Raw genomic sequence first — 17,514 nt, forward strand, 5'->3', positions numbered from 1 at the left:
AAACTAGTTATCTTCAATTATAAATATTTGTATTGAACTTTTTTAATTTAGCTATGAAGTGCAATCGGTTATGAAGCTGCAATTGATTTTCATTTATAAATGTTCATAATTCTCAAAGTAATTAGTATTTAAAAGTTCAGAAAACTGGTATTTTAAAATATGAAAAGATACCCTTTTGAAAATCAGCTCCTCAATTATACTGAACTTTATACATTTTTCTTTTCCACTTTAACGTCAGTTAATAATTCTTCAGCGCTGGATTAAAAATTTTACTTTTATTTGATTATTAACGAATTTCAAAATCTCATCTTTGATTGGTGTTATTACTTCCAAAACTTTTTGTCACAAATACCAGCCGTAAAGTTTGATTGGTCAATTTCATCCCACTTCTTTTTAAATCTCTGATAAATTGGAACGTTTGGGCCAGACGAAGCAGGCCAGTATACTTCAAATGCACTTCGAAGAACAATTTCAAAAATATGGTGTCGGCATGGCAAGTACAACAGTTTTCTACTAAGAGCCTTTTCTACTAATACACACGCACCATTTCTGATTTCTGAAAAAATAAAATGAGAATTGCTAGTGAAGTATCGATTTTTTAGAGTAGTACGGAGAAATCTTTTCAATTTGAAAAAAAAAATAACTCATAACTTGGAAATTAATGGTTAATACTAAAAATCTGATTTGATTTAGCATTTAAACATTACGGTAATCAACCATGTTATATTTTTTTTATTAATAAATTATTTACCCGTATTTGACGCCGTAGTATCAGAACACAATGCTTTGATGTTGTCAGTATTAATATCCCATTGTTTTACTGTTTTAATAATAGCCGAAGCTTGGTTTTGTCCAGTCCTAGATTCTAGTTTAGAAACTCCTAACAGTTGAAATTTACCTGATGATGATAAAATAATCGGAAGCCGGTCAACTTGTTCTGTACCTGTAATATCTGATAACAGTTTTCCATCAAAATGTAGTACATAATAGGTGAATAGTCACATGACTAAAGTTTACGCTTGCACAATCAATGTTCAAGCTAGATAATAAAGCAGCAATAATGTAAGTCGCCATCCTACTAGTCACGTTAGCTCTATCCAAAGCCGCAGCAAGTTCTGGTGTCATTATATCAATTTTTGGAACTTGTTGTTTTGGCATTTCATCTTCATAATCAGAGATTATACAAAAAGTATTACTTTCCAAAGATTTCTGGGATAATTGAGATGGATGACTTGATATTTTATGATTAGCAACATCATCAGTCTCAACTGCACAATAATAGTTGACATTGTCGTTATCAAACTCTCCGACATTATTATTACTATCATTACCATTATTATTATAGTTTTTATCATTGCTATCAATGTTCTCTTCACTATTATTATCACTACTATTGTTATTATTATCATAATTGCTGATATCAACATCCATGTCTTCGACATCTTCTAAAATTGGTTGAGAATTATATGAAATAAAACCACGTCGACTGGAAGATTTTTGTCCCAAATAAAATAATCTTTTTCTTTGTCCAGTATATTTAAAACATCCGCATGAGCTACATCAAATAGTTTATTTAATTCATCCTAAAAACGGATTCCTTTTTTTTTTGAGACTTTGACTTTTTCATTTTACGGTTTTTTTGTAAATTCTTCCATCGATTGTGATTTGAGATTAGTTTCAAAAAAGCAGATCTTTTCTCTCTTGTCGGGATTTGTGCCGCACACCCAATTTCAAAAACTTTGTTGATAGTGATTGATATACTTTCTTTAACTGAAAAATTTTTCGTATCAAGATAATAAAATAAAAGCGACATAACCTCTTTCAGAGAGGGTAATTTTTTTCCAACTAATTCACTTAACACATCACCAATCAAGTACACTGTTTTCACCATTATGGTCACAAAATTTATAACTAATACATTTCAACTAATTAAATTAATAATATAACGGATTGAAAAAACAGTCAGTATCAATGAACAAAGACATTGACGAGAAGATATAGTAAAGCGTTGAGAGCAAAGCAACTAAATGAAGTTAGTACCGAACAACCAGGCTTACCAACACAGAGCTTATTAGCTACAACACTCAAATTAAATGAGTATAATACTCTGTACCGACAGAGCTAAATAAAGCTCTGTTGATATTTTTCAAATAAAAACATTTGATCAAGTTTTATAGTAGATTTAATTGATTTAACGTATTTACAGAATTTTCATATTATTTTGAATAATATGCAATGATGAGTGTTTGGTGAGTTTGTGTAATAAGGAACTTTACATTTTCCTCTTACAAAAATTTATAAATTTTATAAAATATAAAATAAATTTGTTATAAGAAAGACCAAAAAATCATTTATGTGACATTTTTAACGTTTATATTTATATATTAGTGCATTTCGTGAGTTAAGTATTGAATTAATTAGTAAAAAAAAAAAAGTTTACAGTCTCAGGTTAACGGAATTAAAGTAATTTAACATAAAAAATAATAAAAATATAGCATGTGATATTTTTTTTTGTAATTTTATTGAAAAATATTTGAAATTTTTTATTAGTGTTATCTTTGACCGCGGATATCTTTGAAGCCGTTAATCTGAAGAACTTTGGTCTTCAGACGTTTTTTGTAGAGCGTAAAATTTTCTACTAATAACATTTTTCAGATTGTTGTTACGATGAACCGTTCCAAAGTCATAAAAATTAAAAAATTAAAAAAAATTTTTCCCGTGTTATTTAAATGGAAAATCAAGAAATGGATACAGGCAAATCTTACTATTGATATTAAGAGCTCACATGGGCGCCAAAATTTTTGTTTTTAGGTATACTATCAATTTTTAGACACCAAAAGAAAAAAAAATCGTCTTTTTTTGAAACACCCCAGTGAACACGTTTGACTATGTTCATCATCGAGCTGCTCTCCCAACAGATCAGCATACGAGACTGCAATAGTGTCTACCAAGTCTTTGAGAGCATCGATGAGGTTATGTTGAGCCATTTTGGGAAGATAAACACTTCACTACTGTCTATTTACACAATCCCTTGCGACTTTCAAATCATTCTGAAATCAGTCTGAAAAAATTCTGGAAACGTTATGGAATCATGATGGTTCCAGAGTGGTTTTGTGCCTATTTTCCAGCATGAAACACAGAGTGAACCCAGACTAAAGCCAGAGTGGAATCAAATAAAAAACAACTGTTATGCTCGGGAATCGAATCTGGGACCTGACGCTTGAAAGACTAATTCTTTACCAGTTTACCGATGAGAATTACTTGAATATCAGGGTTTTTAACAACTACAAGTAATGCAAATCGTATACACGATCAATGCGTAATGAACAAAATTTTTTATTTCGTTTGTAAATTATTAATTATCAATATACACTGATAAAAAGATTTATTAACTATTAATAAATTAATTTATTCAAAGACAATTATTTAATTGGTTAAATTTTAATAATTTAAAATTTAGCTCGATCAAATATTAAAAACAAATACATGTAATGACATATAGTTATATATAAATTATATGTAATTATATGTAGTTATATAAAAATTATATATAATCTTAAAACGAAATGTATGTAGTGACGTACAGTTATATATAAATTATTTGCAATTATATATAGCTTTATATAATTACATATAATCTTAAAAACAAACATATGTAAAGACATATAGTTATATATAAATTATATGAAATCATATATAGATTATATATGGTTCTATAGAATTATATATAATTTTTTTCAGGATCAAACTGATCCCTATGTGAATTTCTAGTATTTTCAAAATAAAATCTTTTTAAGTCATACAAAAATTCATAACATTTAAAAATTTTTAAATAGGGAACCAATTAATAATGTATAATACTAAATTCACCTGTTGACTTCATAATTTAATATACTAAAGATAAAAATAGACCTTTAACTAATTGAAAGTATTTTCAAATTACAAAATTTGTTATCTCTTATTTTGTAGAATGAAATGGTTGTTAATTATGTAGTCGAAAAATGCTATATGATTATCAATTTATTAACCATTTGTCGTCTAACTGTTAATATAATTAGGTAAATTATGAAAACTCAATACACTACACTCGTGTTAAAGTTATCATAAATATACTAAGGACAAAATTGAGAATTATTCGAATTTACTCTGAAAAGCGCTAAACCCACGTTGAAAACATTTTCAAGACATTCTGAAAACACTCTAGTTTCATTTTGAATTCACTCTGAGATTACTTTGAATTCACTCTGAGATTACTCTGAATTCACTCTGGGATCACTCTGGATTCACTGTGATTTGACTCTGGAAAAAAGGCACAAAACCACTCTGGATCCACACTGGTTTCAATATGATTTCACTCTGACTCTGAATACAGAGTGATTCCAGAGTGAGGTGAAGGTTGCAAGGGATATTATAGGTTATGTACACTTTTTATAGGTTATGTACACTTTTGTAGGTTACATACACTGTTTATAGGTTATATATACAATATATAAGTTAATCAAATTAATACAAAATAGTTAAATTTTGGAGACACATCGAGAGTGGATCTGTTGCCAACACTAGGTGCAGAGAGGGATGCACACAAGAATAAAATTCGTGTGACAAATAAAAACATGTAGCCCTTAATATTTCAGCTGTTTTATATTCTTTATTTTGGTGATATTTTATAATTAAATGAGTAATATGAGTCGTGTACTTTTGGATTTTCCAAATATTCTCTAAATTTATGAATAATATGAAGTCTTTTTGTCTAAAATTCGTGTTTTGTTTTAGTCTCTAGACGGATTTGCAATGGCTGTTGCTGCAGATGGTCGATTTTTGTACATCTCTGAGACCGTTTCAATCTACTTAGGATTATCTCAAGTGAGTATAAATTTTGATAGCATGTAAAATTCAATACCACTTTAAATCGAATAATCACTTTTACCTTAATTGGACCTAGATGACACAATCATATGTGTTTGTTGGGGTAGTCTTTATTTAAAGTATTTTTCTTACTACCTCGGTCGAAAGTACGTGTTTCTGATCCGATTGCACAGCAGAAAGCGTCACATGCATTGGTAAATCTATGCTAACGCCCTCTAGGCAAGCGGGAGTAAAAACTTAGTCGCATGCACTGATACTCAATTCATGAGACTCCGCCTATACAACCTGCGCAATACACGCTTACTTTAGTAAACCTTCTTTTAAATCGGACTCATATAACCTCAAAATTTTTTTACGATTTACTTAATGCTAACGTTAATCTGTGGATTTTACGGCAATGTAATTTATAATTTTTATATTTCTGATAGTAAAACTAAGAAAAATTTATAATTATATAAATTTCTAGTAAATAAGTTTCATTTTAATTATAATACATGTGGTGTATTTAAAATTAATTATTTAAAAAAAAAAGAAAAAAGACTCACCAAATCAACTATAATAAAATTAATAACTTAGAATGTTATAAAATGACTTTTGTAATTATGGCAAAAATATATTGTCCTTCATTTATAGATGGATTTGATGCCTGCCCCCCCCCCTCTCCGATCTCAAAAGTCTGATAGAAGTTTAATAAAACAATATTTTTTAAATTTCCAAACCGCAATAACTTTTGAATGAATGAACCGATTTTTACGCGGTTAGCAGCATTCAACGCAGTTTTTTAAGCCTTAAAAGAAATTTGAATCTTGAATTGGTCACGCTAGGAATTTCGGAGTTATTCCGGAAAAACACTTTTTTCGGTTTTCTTTCGTTCACGATATCTCTCGAACAAATTAACCGGTTTTGACCAGACTGGTAGCAATCAACGAGGTTTTTTGAGTTTGAGAGCTAATTAGTTTTTGGAGTTGAACCATCAAGCCGTTTAAAAGTTATTCCAAAAAAACCACGTTTGAAAAAAATTTTTTTTTTCAGTTTTTTGAAGATTTTTCAAAATTTATTGATCTGAATCGGTCCAAATAATTTTTCAAATCTAAGTTCGGTCAAGCCGTTTGAAAGTTACAAGCGGTTCACATACTTTCACACATACACACACACACACACGCGGCGCGCACACGTCTCGTGTCGGGCTTGCTGGGTCCCGCATCGGGCGTCTCTCTAAGTGTTGGATAGGAAAATGCCCGGCAGTAATGTCAGGTACTGAGAACATAAAATACTCGGGATGCACCAAAATCTAGCAAACAATGATATGGAAATGTCACAACATATTCAAAAATCGTTTACAGTACAGGGGATGGATTTCTTAGTGCCAGCGAGGGAAGGCGTGTTAACGGGCCTGAATTTGTTGTTATCAAGCGACCGTTATGACAGCGGGGTGGACCACATGGCTCTGCTGTCTCGAAATACTACAGGGAGTACGAAAACCGCCGAGATAGAAGAAGATGGCCAGTCGAGCAACGTTCTTCTAAAGAGTGGAGGACCTATTGCTCCCATCCCCGTTCAAGCGTACTGAGGAAGGATTAACAATTTACCAACTACTACTGACCATCAATCGCCAAAGGAGCGGCTCGGTATTAAAATCGAAGAGATAGCCGACTTCATAAAATACAAGAAGAATCTCTATCACGAGATCAGAAAATTGGTTGGGTCCATTGTTACGGCGTATAGGTAGACCAATACAGCACCAACAACGTCGGTTGTTGGTTGTCACATAGTTAGGACAACAAAGCACCATCAACCTGAGCAGGTGAGCTTTGGCGCAAAATCTACTGCGCCAGTGTATCTTCGAGAACAAAATTTACATCTGCATCATCTGCGAGCAACATCTCAACATCCAAGCGAATCAGGATTCATCTGGATCAAAACTCCCAGTGATCACGAGCATGTGACATTCAACATTGGACTAGCACCTATTCCGGTACCACGTCGTGATCATCGACTACGGAAATGGAATGCCTGACAACTCGATTTAGAGACACTGCGAACTTCTGACATGAAGCTCGTCTTCTTTTCAAAACAACCTGATGCCGAATACTTGTTACAAGACAGAGACGTTAGTGTCAAAAGCGATGAGATAGATCGTCGCTTCATGTGATGTTTCTATGCCACGGATGAGAGCGCGAGGCTCCCATAGATCGGCATACTGGTGGTAGCGTACTGGTGGTAACATAAAGGAAGCGAGAACGAGGATAAAGGCGAAAACGCATCAAAAGTGGCAGGACCGATGGACATCGGGAGAGACGGGCAGATCGACAGCGTGTCTGATTCTGAACACAAACGTCTGGCTTTCTGGGAGGCACGGGGACACGGACTTCTTCCTAACCCAGCTATTGACATGACATGGACAGTTCAACGCCTATCTTTTTGAGATGGGACTGCACCCGACGACAACGTGCAAATACTGCCCAGACAAAATTGACGACGCCGAACACACGTTTTTCGAGTGTGATCGGTGATAAGACAATAGAAGTAGCACCGAAAAAATCATTGGCACCACGCTCTCCTTCGAGAGCTTGATAGCCTGCATGCTCGGAAAAGAAGATAATTCATCTGTTGCAGCCTATGCGCAGCGTGTTCCAAAAAGAAAAAACCTTTCAGAGGGACCAGTAACCAGGAGTAGGCGTCGTGAGACGCAACATGGACTGAATTAAAGTAATGGTCATGCGGTTCCAATTCAGTCATCTCTGTACCATCCTATTAACCTATCAGCAACGACATCGAGTCATATATTAAGTGATGCATCTGATTCTGAAAGTCAACTTAGCCAACTGAACTAAACTCCAAAATTTAATGTAACGACATCTGAACTCAGTGCTGGACTTGATCGATCACAAGTGACTCACAGGAATGCCATTTTTATTTTAACTACTGTGTACAAAAGTGTAGGAATCCATCTGTCAACTCTCAATCTAAGTTACAGTACAATTTACCAAACGCAAATTAAATTTAGGTCAGATATCGTTAAGGATCTAAGATCTGAATTTCACAAAGACGACCGTTCTGTAGTGCATTGGGACGAGAAAATTCTCAGTGATATCGCAAGTACGAAAACTGTGGACCGTATTGCAGTTCTTTTATCAGTTTCTAGGGTTGATTGACTTCTCGGAGTTCCAATAGCTGACGACGGAAATGTTCTTAAACATGCTTCTGCTGTTATTGACACTTTAAATCAGTGGGAAGTTGCTACAAATGTGAAAGCAATATTTTAATGCGCTACCTGTAAATACTGGTATCATTCATTGAATTTTTATAAAGTTTGTATGATTGATTTTAACTGCAATACTTGTTGCAAGTAGTTCGCGAAAATTGGCAGAGATATCTCAATCACAATAAGACAACTTTTTAGCAAGATCAATTCCATGATAATGTGTAAAAATCATTTTTAAACAAAAAAAAATTTTAATTTATGAGAACTAATAGATTTTTAATTTTTTATAAGTTTTGATTAACTAATTCATAATATTTGTCAGTCATGAGTACATATATGTTAAATAAAATCACTTGTCTGATAGTCTGAATTATGAAAACGTAGAAACATAAATAACTCTTCAGGTCATGAATAAAATTTAACTTTTTTACGTGCAATCTATTCAGAAATGATTTTTCGATAAAGTTACACTAATATTTAATGAAGAAAAATAATAGTTTTATTTTATTAGACTATAAGACCTTAAAAATAAACTTTTAATTCATTATAAGGCCTTAAAAAATATATTCCGGAGGATTATGAAGAAAATGGTTTATTGTTATGAGCATTATTATTACAAATCAAATAATGCGGTGAAGCAGAAAAGAATAGAAGTTACGGTTCTTATTACGTGAAGCATTCCACATTTACGTAACAGGATACTTGGTAGGAAAGGATTGAGAAAGGAATGTGGAGAGGATCTACTTAATATGAGTTTATAGAATATGTGAGAAAAAATTCAGATAGCTCGGACTGGGATTCGAAACCGGAACCTTCCGAAGACATGTCGGCTACTCTACCATTTGAGCTACCCGGTCTATACTAAATTTCTCTTTCGAATAAGATCTGATGCAAACTCGATTTTCGAAAATTTTTCATTTTCTTAGTGGGAAGTTAAAAATGTATGAACAGATTGTAAAACGTATTACTAAGTGCCGGTTCCTAAGATTGCATCTTTTTATTTCTCTTCTAAATAAAAAAAAAATGAGAAAAAAATGCTCTGCCACGTTAAAGATTTTTCAATTATCTATTTTATAGCAGAGCGTTTTTATTGAAATTCTCATTTGTTTGAAAGAAAAACATAAAGTTGCAATTAGCTTTATCATCACGAGTGAAATAAAGAAAGTACTATTTCTCACCGTGAGTGCGATGCAAAAAATAGATGGGATCGGCTGTTAAGGTAGTACCCTCGCCAGAGTTGTTTTCTTAGGATTTTTTTTTAATTTTGGCAGATTAATGTTCATATAATTCTGCATCGATTGGCGCAATTTGAAAAATTTTGATTATCTAGTTTCAGAGATATTTAATTTCAAATTAAATACCCTAGCGGATTCGTGGTGACGGTCAAACTGCGGTCAAACGACGGTGAATTCACCGTAAATTCACTTTACCGATGAAAGAAAGTCTATTGACGGTCGAACAACTGTCGTTCGACGGTGAAAAATAAGTCAAGTTATGAAACATTCTAACGGAGATTGCATGGTTCATAAAGTAAACATTGCACAAAATTTTTTCCATTTTTTTTTATTCGATAGCCATGACTTCCCGATTCTGTGATTGTCTTCAGACATAAATACAAAAGTGAATGACTGGTAGAAATTCGGTGAATAAAGAGTATTTCGGTGGTAAATCCACGGTAATCGGTGGGTGAATTTAAGGTCAAATGGCGGTAAAGAAGATAATGACGGTAAAGTAGAAATTTTATAAACGGCTGAGTGAATATAAGTTTGATTTGTAATTATAAAAAAATTCCATAAAATAATATATGAGACAAATAAAATACAAATAAATAGTTAACAAAAAATAATTTGAAAAACGATTCAGTCACTACAATTTTTTACATTATCCAAAAAAACACTTTTTATAAATTTTTGTAAAATTTCAAAGAATTTTTTTTCCATGAAATCTTAAATTTAACATCGACTCATGAAATTGAAGAAAGATTTCTTTATAGTTAATAAAATTTAATGCATTCATTTTGGGTGACAAATTTGGAGAATGAGTTATTGTTTAGAATTCGTAAAATAGAAATAATTATCAAAACAACATCAAGAATCCGTAAAATAGATCGTGATTCAAGGACATTTTTAATTCACGTTTGGTATAGCATTACAGAAAAATCTCTTGACTTTCAATCAGATGATCCGAGTACGATTCCCGGTCTGGGCGATGTGATTTTACACTGATTTTTTTTTTTTCAATATTATCACATACGCGAACATTGTACGAGCTTAATACCGATTATTCTGGATGAATGCACTTATTTTGTTATATCGGATTCCTAGAATGAGACGGTGAATCGACCGTAATGAGCTAGTTTTATGCTAGTTCTATGCGGGTGAATTAATGGTCAAATGTCGGTAAAATCACCGTGAGTTCGCCTGCAGAAAAAGGTATTTCTCGGATCTTTAGCCGATAAGTCAACATTTAAAATTATTCACAATGATACCTGATAAAGACCGTCAAATCTCTTCATATAGACTAATGTTTGACTGCTGTTTAACTGTGAATTGGCCATATTATAACCGTGGCGGTGAAACCGCTAGGGTACAAATATTTTTATATCTCAAAAACTTTTCTTAGGATCTTGTTAAAAAACTAGAGTAACGTTAACTAACAACTAAACAATTTTTTAAAAATAATTTCTTGATAATTACCACACAGCTTCAGAGATATTTATCAATAAGTAATGAAAAATTAACCAGACTTTAGCCGAGGAAGGGATACGTTAATAAAGCTATGGCAATAACGCAAGTTTTGTGAGCCGCGAAAAAAGTATAAGACGCGCAAGTGATGAAAAATTTGAAAAGTTTAATGTACGTTAGGTGTGATATTATAGTTATTAATTTTATTTATTTGAAAAAAAAAACAACAATGATTGTTTTATAGAAATAAGTTTTTTCCTACATTTATTAAAAATTCAAAAAAGTTAACATTTTTACTATAATAACATATATATATATATATATATATATATATATATATATATATATATATATATATATATATATATATATATATATATATATATAAGGTGCTTTTTTTTCCAACTATTTTTTTTTTTCGGTCCCATCGTGAAATTTTGTTGCAAGTACCAAAAAAAAAATACCCTGAAAGTTTGGGCCCTCAATATTAATATTAAGACCTCGACCCAGGCGTTTGAAGATTTCCCCTTACAGAAACACAGAAACTTTGGCTTTTTCATGTTTAAATTTCTATAGCTCGGTGGCATTTCATAGTATAGCTTCGACTATGGACGGGTTTTTTTAGAATTGAATGCTTTACAAAACTATAATTATAATTTTTCTCTATAGTCGATTAGGCAGGAATTTTAATTTCCAACCATTATCTTTAGTCGATTTATCTAATATTAACAAATTTTCAAACACCAAAGAGAATTTTTAATTCAACACAACAAATAATAGTTTAAAATGACTAAAAAATCACGCTTTTATAAATAAACCAAACTGAAAAGTAAAAAATAAATCATAGTTTTAAAAAACCAAAAAACACGCTTTTTATAAAAAACCAAACTAAAAAATAGAAAATAAATTCAAATTAAGAATAGTGTTAAAAATTTCAATAAATATAAATTAAAAATAGTGTGAATAAAAAAAAATTATTTCATTTTAAAAAAAGCGTGGGGTGCTTTTTAAGATATTATCAAAATGATAATCATTCTACTCATATCTGTCAATAAAATATTTATAACTATTGACACCATGCACCCTACGCTTTTTTTAAAATGAAATAATTTTTTTTTATTCACACTATTTTTAATTTATATTTATTGAAATTTTGAACACTATTCTTAATTTAAATTTATTTTCTATTTTTTTAGTTTGGTTTTTTATAAAAAGCGTGTTTTTTAGTTTTTTAAAACTATTATTTATTTATTTTTAACTATGATACGTTTTTCAGAAAGTTTTGCAGAGTCTTTGGTCTTAACTGATTCGATCATTTTTAATTTCTGTTCACGTGATACTGATAAGTCAAATAGCGCTAAGACAGCAAGGTGTTCGTGGAAATACCAGAAATGGAGACTTAATTTTTTAAGTGCAGCCAAAGCTATCCTTGGGTGAATTTTTTTGCAGGCTAACAAATTTTGAAATAACTTGAAATCACCATAAGGAGCTTGAGTGGTATCTGGAGCAGTAAACCATCTTTCAATATAAAACAAAATCAAGAAGACACAAATTTCTCGAAGTGCCTTAACATCGGTTTTCGATATTTCAAATTGATTTCGAAACATATAAATTTTTAGACAATACAATGCTTTAGATAGCCACCTTGCGTGATGATTTGCCCCTGGAGCTCGAAATTTGATACCATTTGGAATACCACTCAAAAAAATGTAGCTGAGGGTCAGAAGCTCACGATAATCGTCTCGAGGTTGATGATTCTGAGAAAAAAAGAGTTATCATAAAGTATTTTATTAACAAATTTTACCTTCAATTAACTTTCAATAAAAAAAAGTTTCTCATTCTTTGATGTATTCAGGACATTTTTTATCTCAGCGGAATCAATTCCAATATCATATTGAGAGGTATCTATTTTATCCCAATAGTCTTGTAATCTTTTGAAAATCATCACATTTGGTTCAGATGTGATTGGCCAAGCAACTTCCACCACGTTCCTTAGAATTATTTCGTAAATATTATGCCGGCATGCCAAATGCAATAAATCCTTTCGTAATTTTCGCATTAACAAAGTGCATGCTCCATTTTTAATACCTATATTTGAGTAAATGCGTGAAAATAATTACAAATCTTAAGTAAAAACAATCCAAAACAATAAAAGAAACTATTTAAGATCGAAAAATCAATAATAATACTAAAATAATAATAATAGTAATAATGATTTTATAATTGACGTAAAAAATATAAGAAAGTAATTTACCAGTATTTACGGCCGGAGTATCGAAACACATTCCTTTTATACGATCAACAATATTCCATTCATTCAAAACTTCAAAAACGACTTCAGCTTCACTGATTCCTGTTGCTTCATAAACCAATGGAGCTGCTAATAGTTGATTAGTGTTTACTCCAGTGAAAGCAATTGGGAGTCGCTCTACTTTTTTTTTGCTGAACTCAGTAGGCAATAATTTCCCATCCCAATGAACAATTAAACATCTAGGCAGTTGCATTTCATGTTTAATTTTCTCCACAATCTCTTTTCTGAACTTATTACGAGCATTTAAGATTGTTGAATAACTAAGATTATAATCATTGATGTCTAATCCAAGACTGAGAAGTATTGCAGATATGACATGCATAGCTTTCCTATTGCTGATTTGATTACGGTCTAATGTGAAACAAGCTCAGGTGTCATGATGGATTTTTTCCGAATTTTGATTTCAGGTAGTTCATCTTCAAAGTCTGAATGAGTGTGTTTAAGATCACTGCCTTTTGATGATTGGCTACGAATAATATCTGACAATGAGAACTGTACTGATTTCTGACTTGAAACTGTGAAACAATTATTTGTTATATCAATAAGTAAAATACTGCAGAAAAATTTAAAAGTACAAAACATTCATTAGTTGTTCCTAATATTTATTAATAAATTTTAATAACTCACTAATTTCTCCAGTGTTATCATTTTCATCTCCTGATACGTTTAGCTGATTGTCAATATCCAACGACTGTTCAAATGACGTATATTCAATTGGTACAAACCTATTATTGCTACCTCTCTCTCGGCATTTGATTAAATAGACTTGTAAATACTCTGGTAAATGTATAATTTCTTCGCAATTAGCAATGTCAAATAATTGATACAACTGTTCGGTAAAACTCTGGGTTCTTTGTTGTTGTACTGGTGCTTTATTATTGTTCTTGTGAGCAATTTTTAATCTTTTTATACTGATCATAAAATTTTTCAAATTTTTCAATGACATGTTGAATGCGGCTTGTCGGAATTGAGAGATTGTTCCAAATATTAATCACTTCTTTTATTACTTCAGTAGAGCTTTGTCGGATCGTAAATTTTAAACACCGATGCTTATACATAAATAGATTGATGACATCACGATAAGTTGGCAATTTTTGATTGTTTCATTCACTAGATTCAAATTCAATTAAATAATTGAACACTTTGTTACCAATTTTTTCCGTCATGATTCTAGGATTGATAAATGTTCATGAAATTTCATAAATGTTACAATAAATTTAATCATATAATAGAATCTTCGACGACTGAAAAAAACTAACCTCAAAAAATCAACTTAACAATGGACATTTTATGTACGTTTGTTCAAGGTTATAAAGACAATCAAGAAGAATAGCGATGCATCGGAACCGCCTCTATTGTCGGTTTTTAGAAGCTAAACTACAATCATTCAATTGCACAATGGATAATTAACACTTGGTAAACTGATAACGACAAAAATTGAGAAAAATTTTTTTTTTATGTAGAAAATAAAATTGAGTTTCAAAAAATAAACTTTTATTTATTTTTTTTTTTTTTAATTTAAAGTCGCATAAACTACTAAGGTCATGAGCGACTTACTAGGGGGGAACTTTTGAGATTGGAACTCGTTTTAAACTTTTTTGGGCTCAGCAGAAAAATACACTTAAATATTGAATATATTCATTGGTGTACGCCGGAATCGAATCCGGTCCAATGCATTTCGGAAAGCAAGGGCCAGAACCGATAGGCTACTGAGCACTTAAAAATAAAATTATTGCGGATAGTAAAACTAGATAATTTACTCTGCAGCTCAATAAATTTTAAAATTTCATAAATAAATAATTATTCAATAAAAAAATTCTCTTTAATGGCATGTTCAATTTTCCCGCAGTGATCAAAATAATTGATATGAGAAAAAAAATTTATTTTCAATTATTTTTTATGATTTAACAGTAATTGAAGTAGTAATTTTATCGATTTTTAGAGAATTATTTTAGAAAATGCTGAATATCTTTAACAGTATCAATTTTATTGATTTTATCCGCAAGACCTTTTTTGTAGGAAATTAAATTTCCTAAAAGTTTGTCATTTACATTTTTCATTAGCTCTCGTTGTTTACGAGATAATGGCCAATTTCATGTAAAAATCAGGTATAGGGACCCGTAAACCCTTGCCAGTATGAGTTACGGTCTTGCTACAATAGCGACTTTTTTAGAGCATTCAATTCTGAAAAAGTCGTATTTTCGGGTATGACAATACCATGTGATGCCTCAGAGCTATAATAATTAAAAAAAAAACAAATCAGATTTTATGTGCATTCTAGATGGAAAAACTTCAAAATTAAAATAAAAGTACTTGAAATTAAAATTTAGAGCTCCATTTTGAACAGGATCTTTTTTTCAACGTATAGAAAGATATTTCGCTGAGGGAGTGAAGAAAAAAAAATATTCGGTCAAAACGAATCACCCTAATAAATATATATATATATATATATATATATATATATATATATATATATATATATATATATATATATTAGGGTGGGTCAAAAAAATCGAATAATTTATTTTTGATTTTATACTCTGAAAAATAGGTTCGTAGACACCTAAAAAGAATTCTCTCCAAGTATAAGCTCTTAATTATAACGGAAGGTCCTCCGCTTTGCGGGTTTCTATTTTTTCGAATAATCAGATAAAAAAATTTATATCTCGCTTCCAACTGCTTGGAAAAATATTCCGTGGCATAGATTTTGTGAGAAATTGAATGCTTTACAAAAAGGTCTCTTATGACTTTTTCAAAAACTCAACCGATTAAAAGATATTCATAGTTGAAGTTTGGCTATTTTAAGGAAAATATTCGTTTTTATTATGAATTTTATAAGTCGATGAAAAAAAATTATTTCGGATTGCGGAACTCATGATTTTGTAGGAAATTTACTGCTCTACAAAAATGGTCTCTTATGATTTTTTGATTAAGTGAAGCCGTTACGAGATATTCATCGTCAAACATTAACGAATATCAATATTTCCAGTTTTTGATCAATAATTCGATAAATTTTAATTTAAACTATGAGTTTCAGGAAAATTTACATAAATTTGAGTTTCGATCGATAAAGAAATGTTATAATAAGTTAGATAAAGAATTATTGGAATTATCATTGATTTTCCTTGGAGAAATGCCTCAAGAAAAGATTTCTTTGTTCAAAAAAAGTATTGTTGAAGCTGTTAATACTCGTGAAGGTACAGATTCTAAAGCTAAAAGATTTGTAATTGCTAAAAAAGATTTGAATTCATTGGCGCAGAGAACTCTGAGTGACTTTGTGTCTAAAAAGTCATTAAATCTTTTCAAAATCTTCGATCTACCGTATGACTTTCTTGATGTCGATGTTGAATTATGGCCTACTAATGAGAGTTATCTCGAAAATAAAGAATACTTTCAACAACTAAAAGTTGTCAATGATTCAGCAGAGCGAGCTGTTGCATTAGTCAGTGAATATAATCAATGCTTGACAAAAAATGAAGAACAATTCCAGTACTTATTGCAAGTTGTCAAAGAACATCAAAAACATTCCCAAATTGTAATAAAAGAAATTATTTATAGTAATAGCGTACTGTTATGTTAAAAATATAGACAATTATATTGCAATTGATAATTCAATAAAAAATTTATCTATAAAAAAGTTAAATACTGGTTGTTTCTCACTTGATTCAATACTTTTCATATTAAATTTGACAAAGAAATATGTCATTCACTTCAAATTAAACTAATCATTGGCTATATGTCGAAAAAAATGCTCTAATTTCTTGTTTTAATGCAATCAAACAAGCTCAAGACTGAAAACAATATTAAAAAAATTGTTTATAACATTTCTTTATCGATCGAAACTCAAATTTATGTAAATTTTCCTGAAACTCATAGTTTAAATTAAAATTTATCGAATTATTGATCAAAAACTGGAAATATTGATATTCGTTAATGTTTGACGATGAATATCTCGTAACGGCTTCACTTAATCAAAAAATCATAAGAGACCATTTTTGTAGAGCAGTAAATTTCCTACAAAATCATGAGTTCCGCAATCCGAAATAATTTTTTTCATCGACTTATAAAATTCATAATAAAAACGAATATTTTCCTTAAAATAGCCAAACTTCAACTATGAATATCTTTTAATCGGTTGAGTTTTTGAAAAAGTCATAAGAGACCTTTTTGTAAAGCATTCAATTTCTCACAAAATCTATGCCACGGAATATTTTTCCAAGCAGTTGGAAGCGAGATATAAATTTTTTTATCTGATTATTCGAAAAAATAGAAACCCGCAAAGCGGAGGACCTTCCCGTTATAATTAAGAGCTTATACTTGGAGAGAATTCTTTTTAGGTGTCTACGAACCTATTTTTCAGAGTATAAAGTCAAAAATAAATTATTCGATTTTTTTGACCCACCTAATATATATATATATATATATATATATATATATATATATATATA

General features: G+C 30.7%; 1 protein-coding gene across 1 annotated transcript in view; it reads left to right on the forward strand.

Moving 5' to 3' along the window:
• LOC141525298 (protein trachealess-like) overlaps positions 1–17,514 on the forward strand; it is a 379,682-nt gene that overhangs the window by 131,731 nt on the left and 230,437 nt on the right. Inside the window, exon 4 of the mRNA XM_074239724.1 lies at positions 4,774–4,863. Within this exon, the coding sequence (XP_074095825.1) occupies positions 4,774–4,863 (90 nt within the window). The remainder of the gene's footprint in view (positions 1–4,773; positions 4,864–17,514) is intronic.

Source organism: Cotesia typhae, unplaced genomic scaffold, assembly GCF_013202065.1.
Source record: "Cotesia typhae breed Kobodo isofemale line unplaced genomic scaffold, CoteBio_Ctyphae contig_26, whole genome shotgun sequence".
NCBI classification, from domain to species: Eukaryota; Metazoa; Arthropoda; class Insecta; order Hymenoptera; family Braconidae; genus Cotesia; species Cotesia typhae.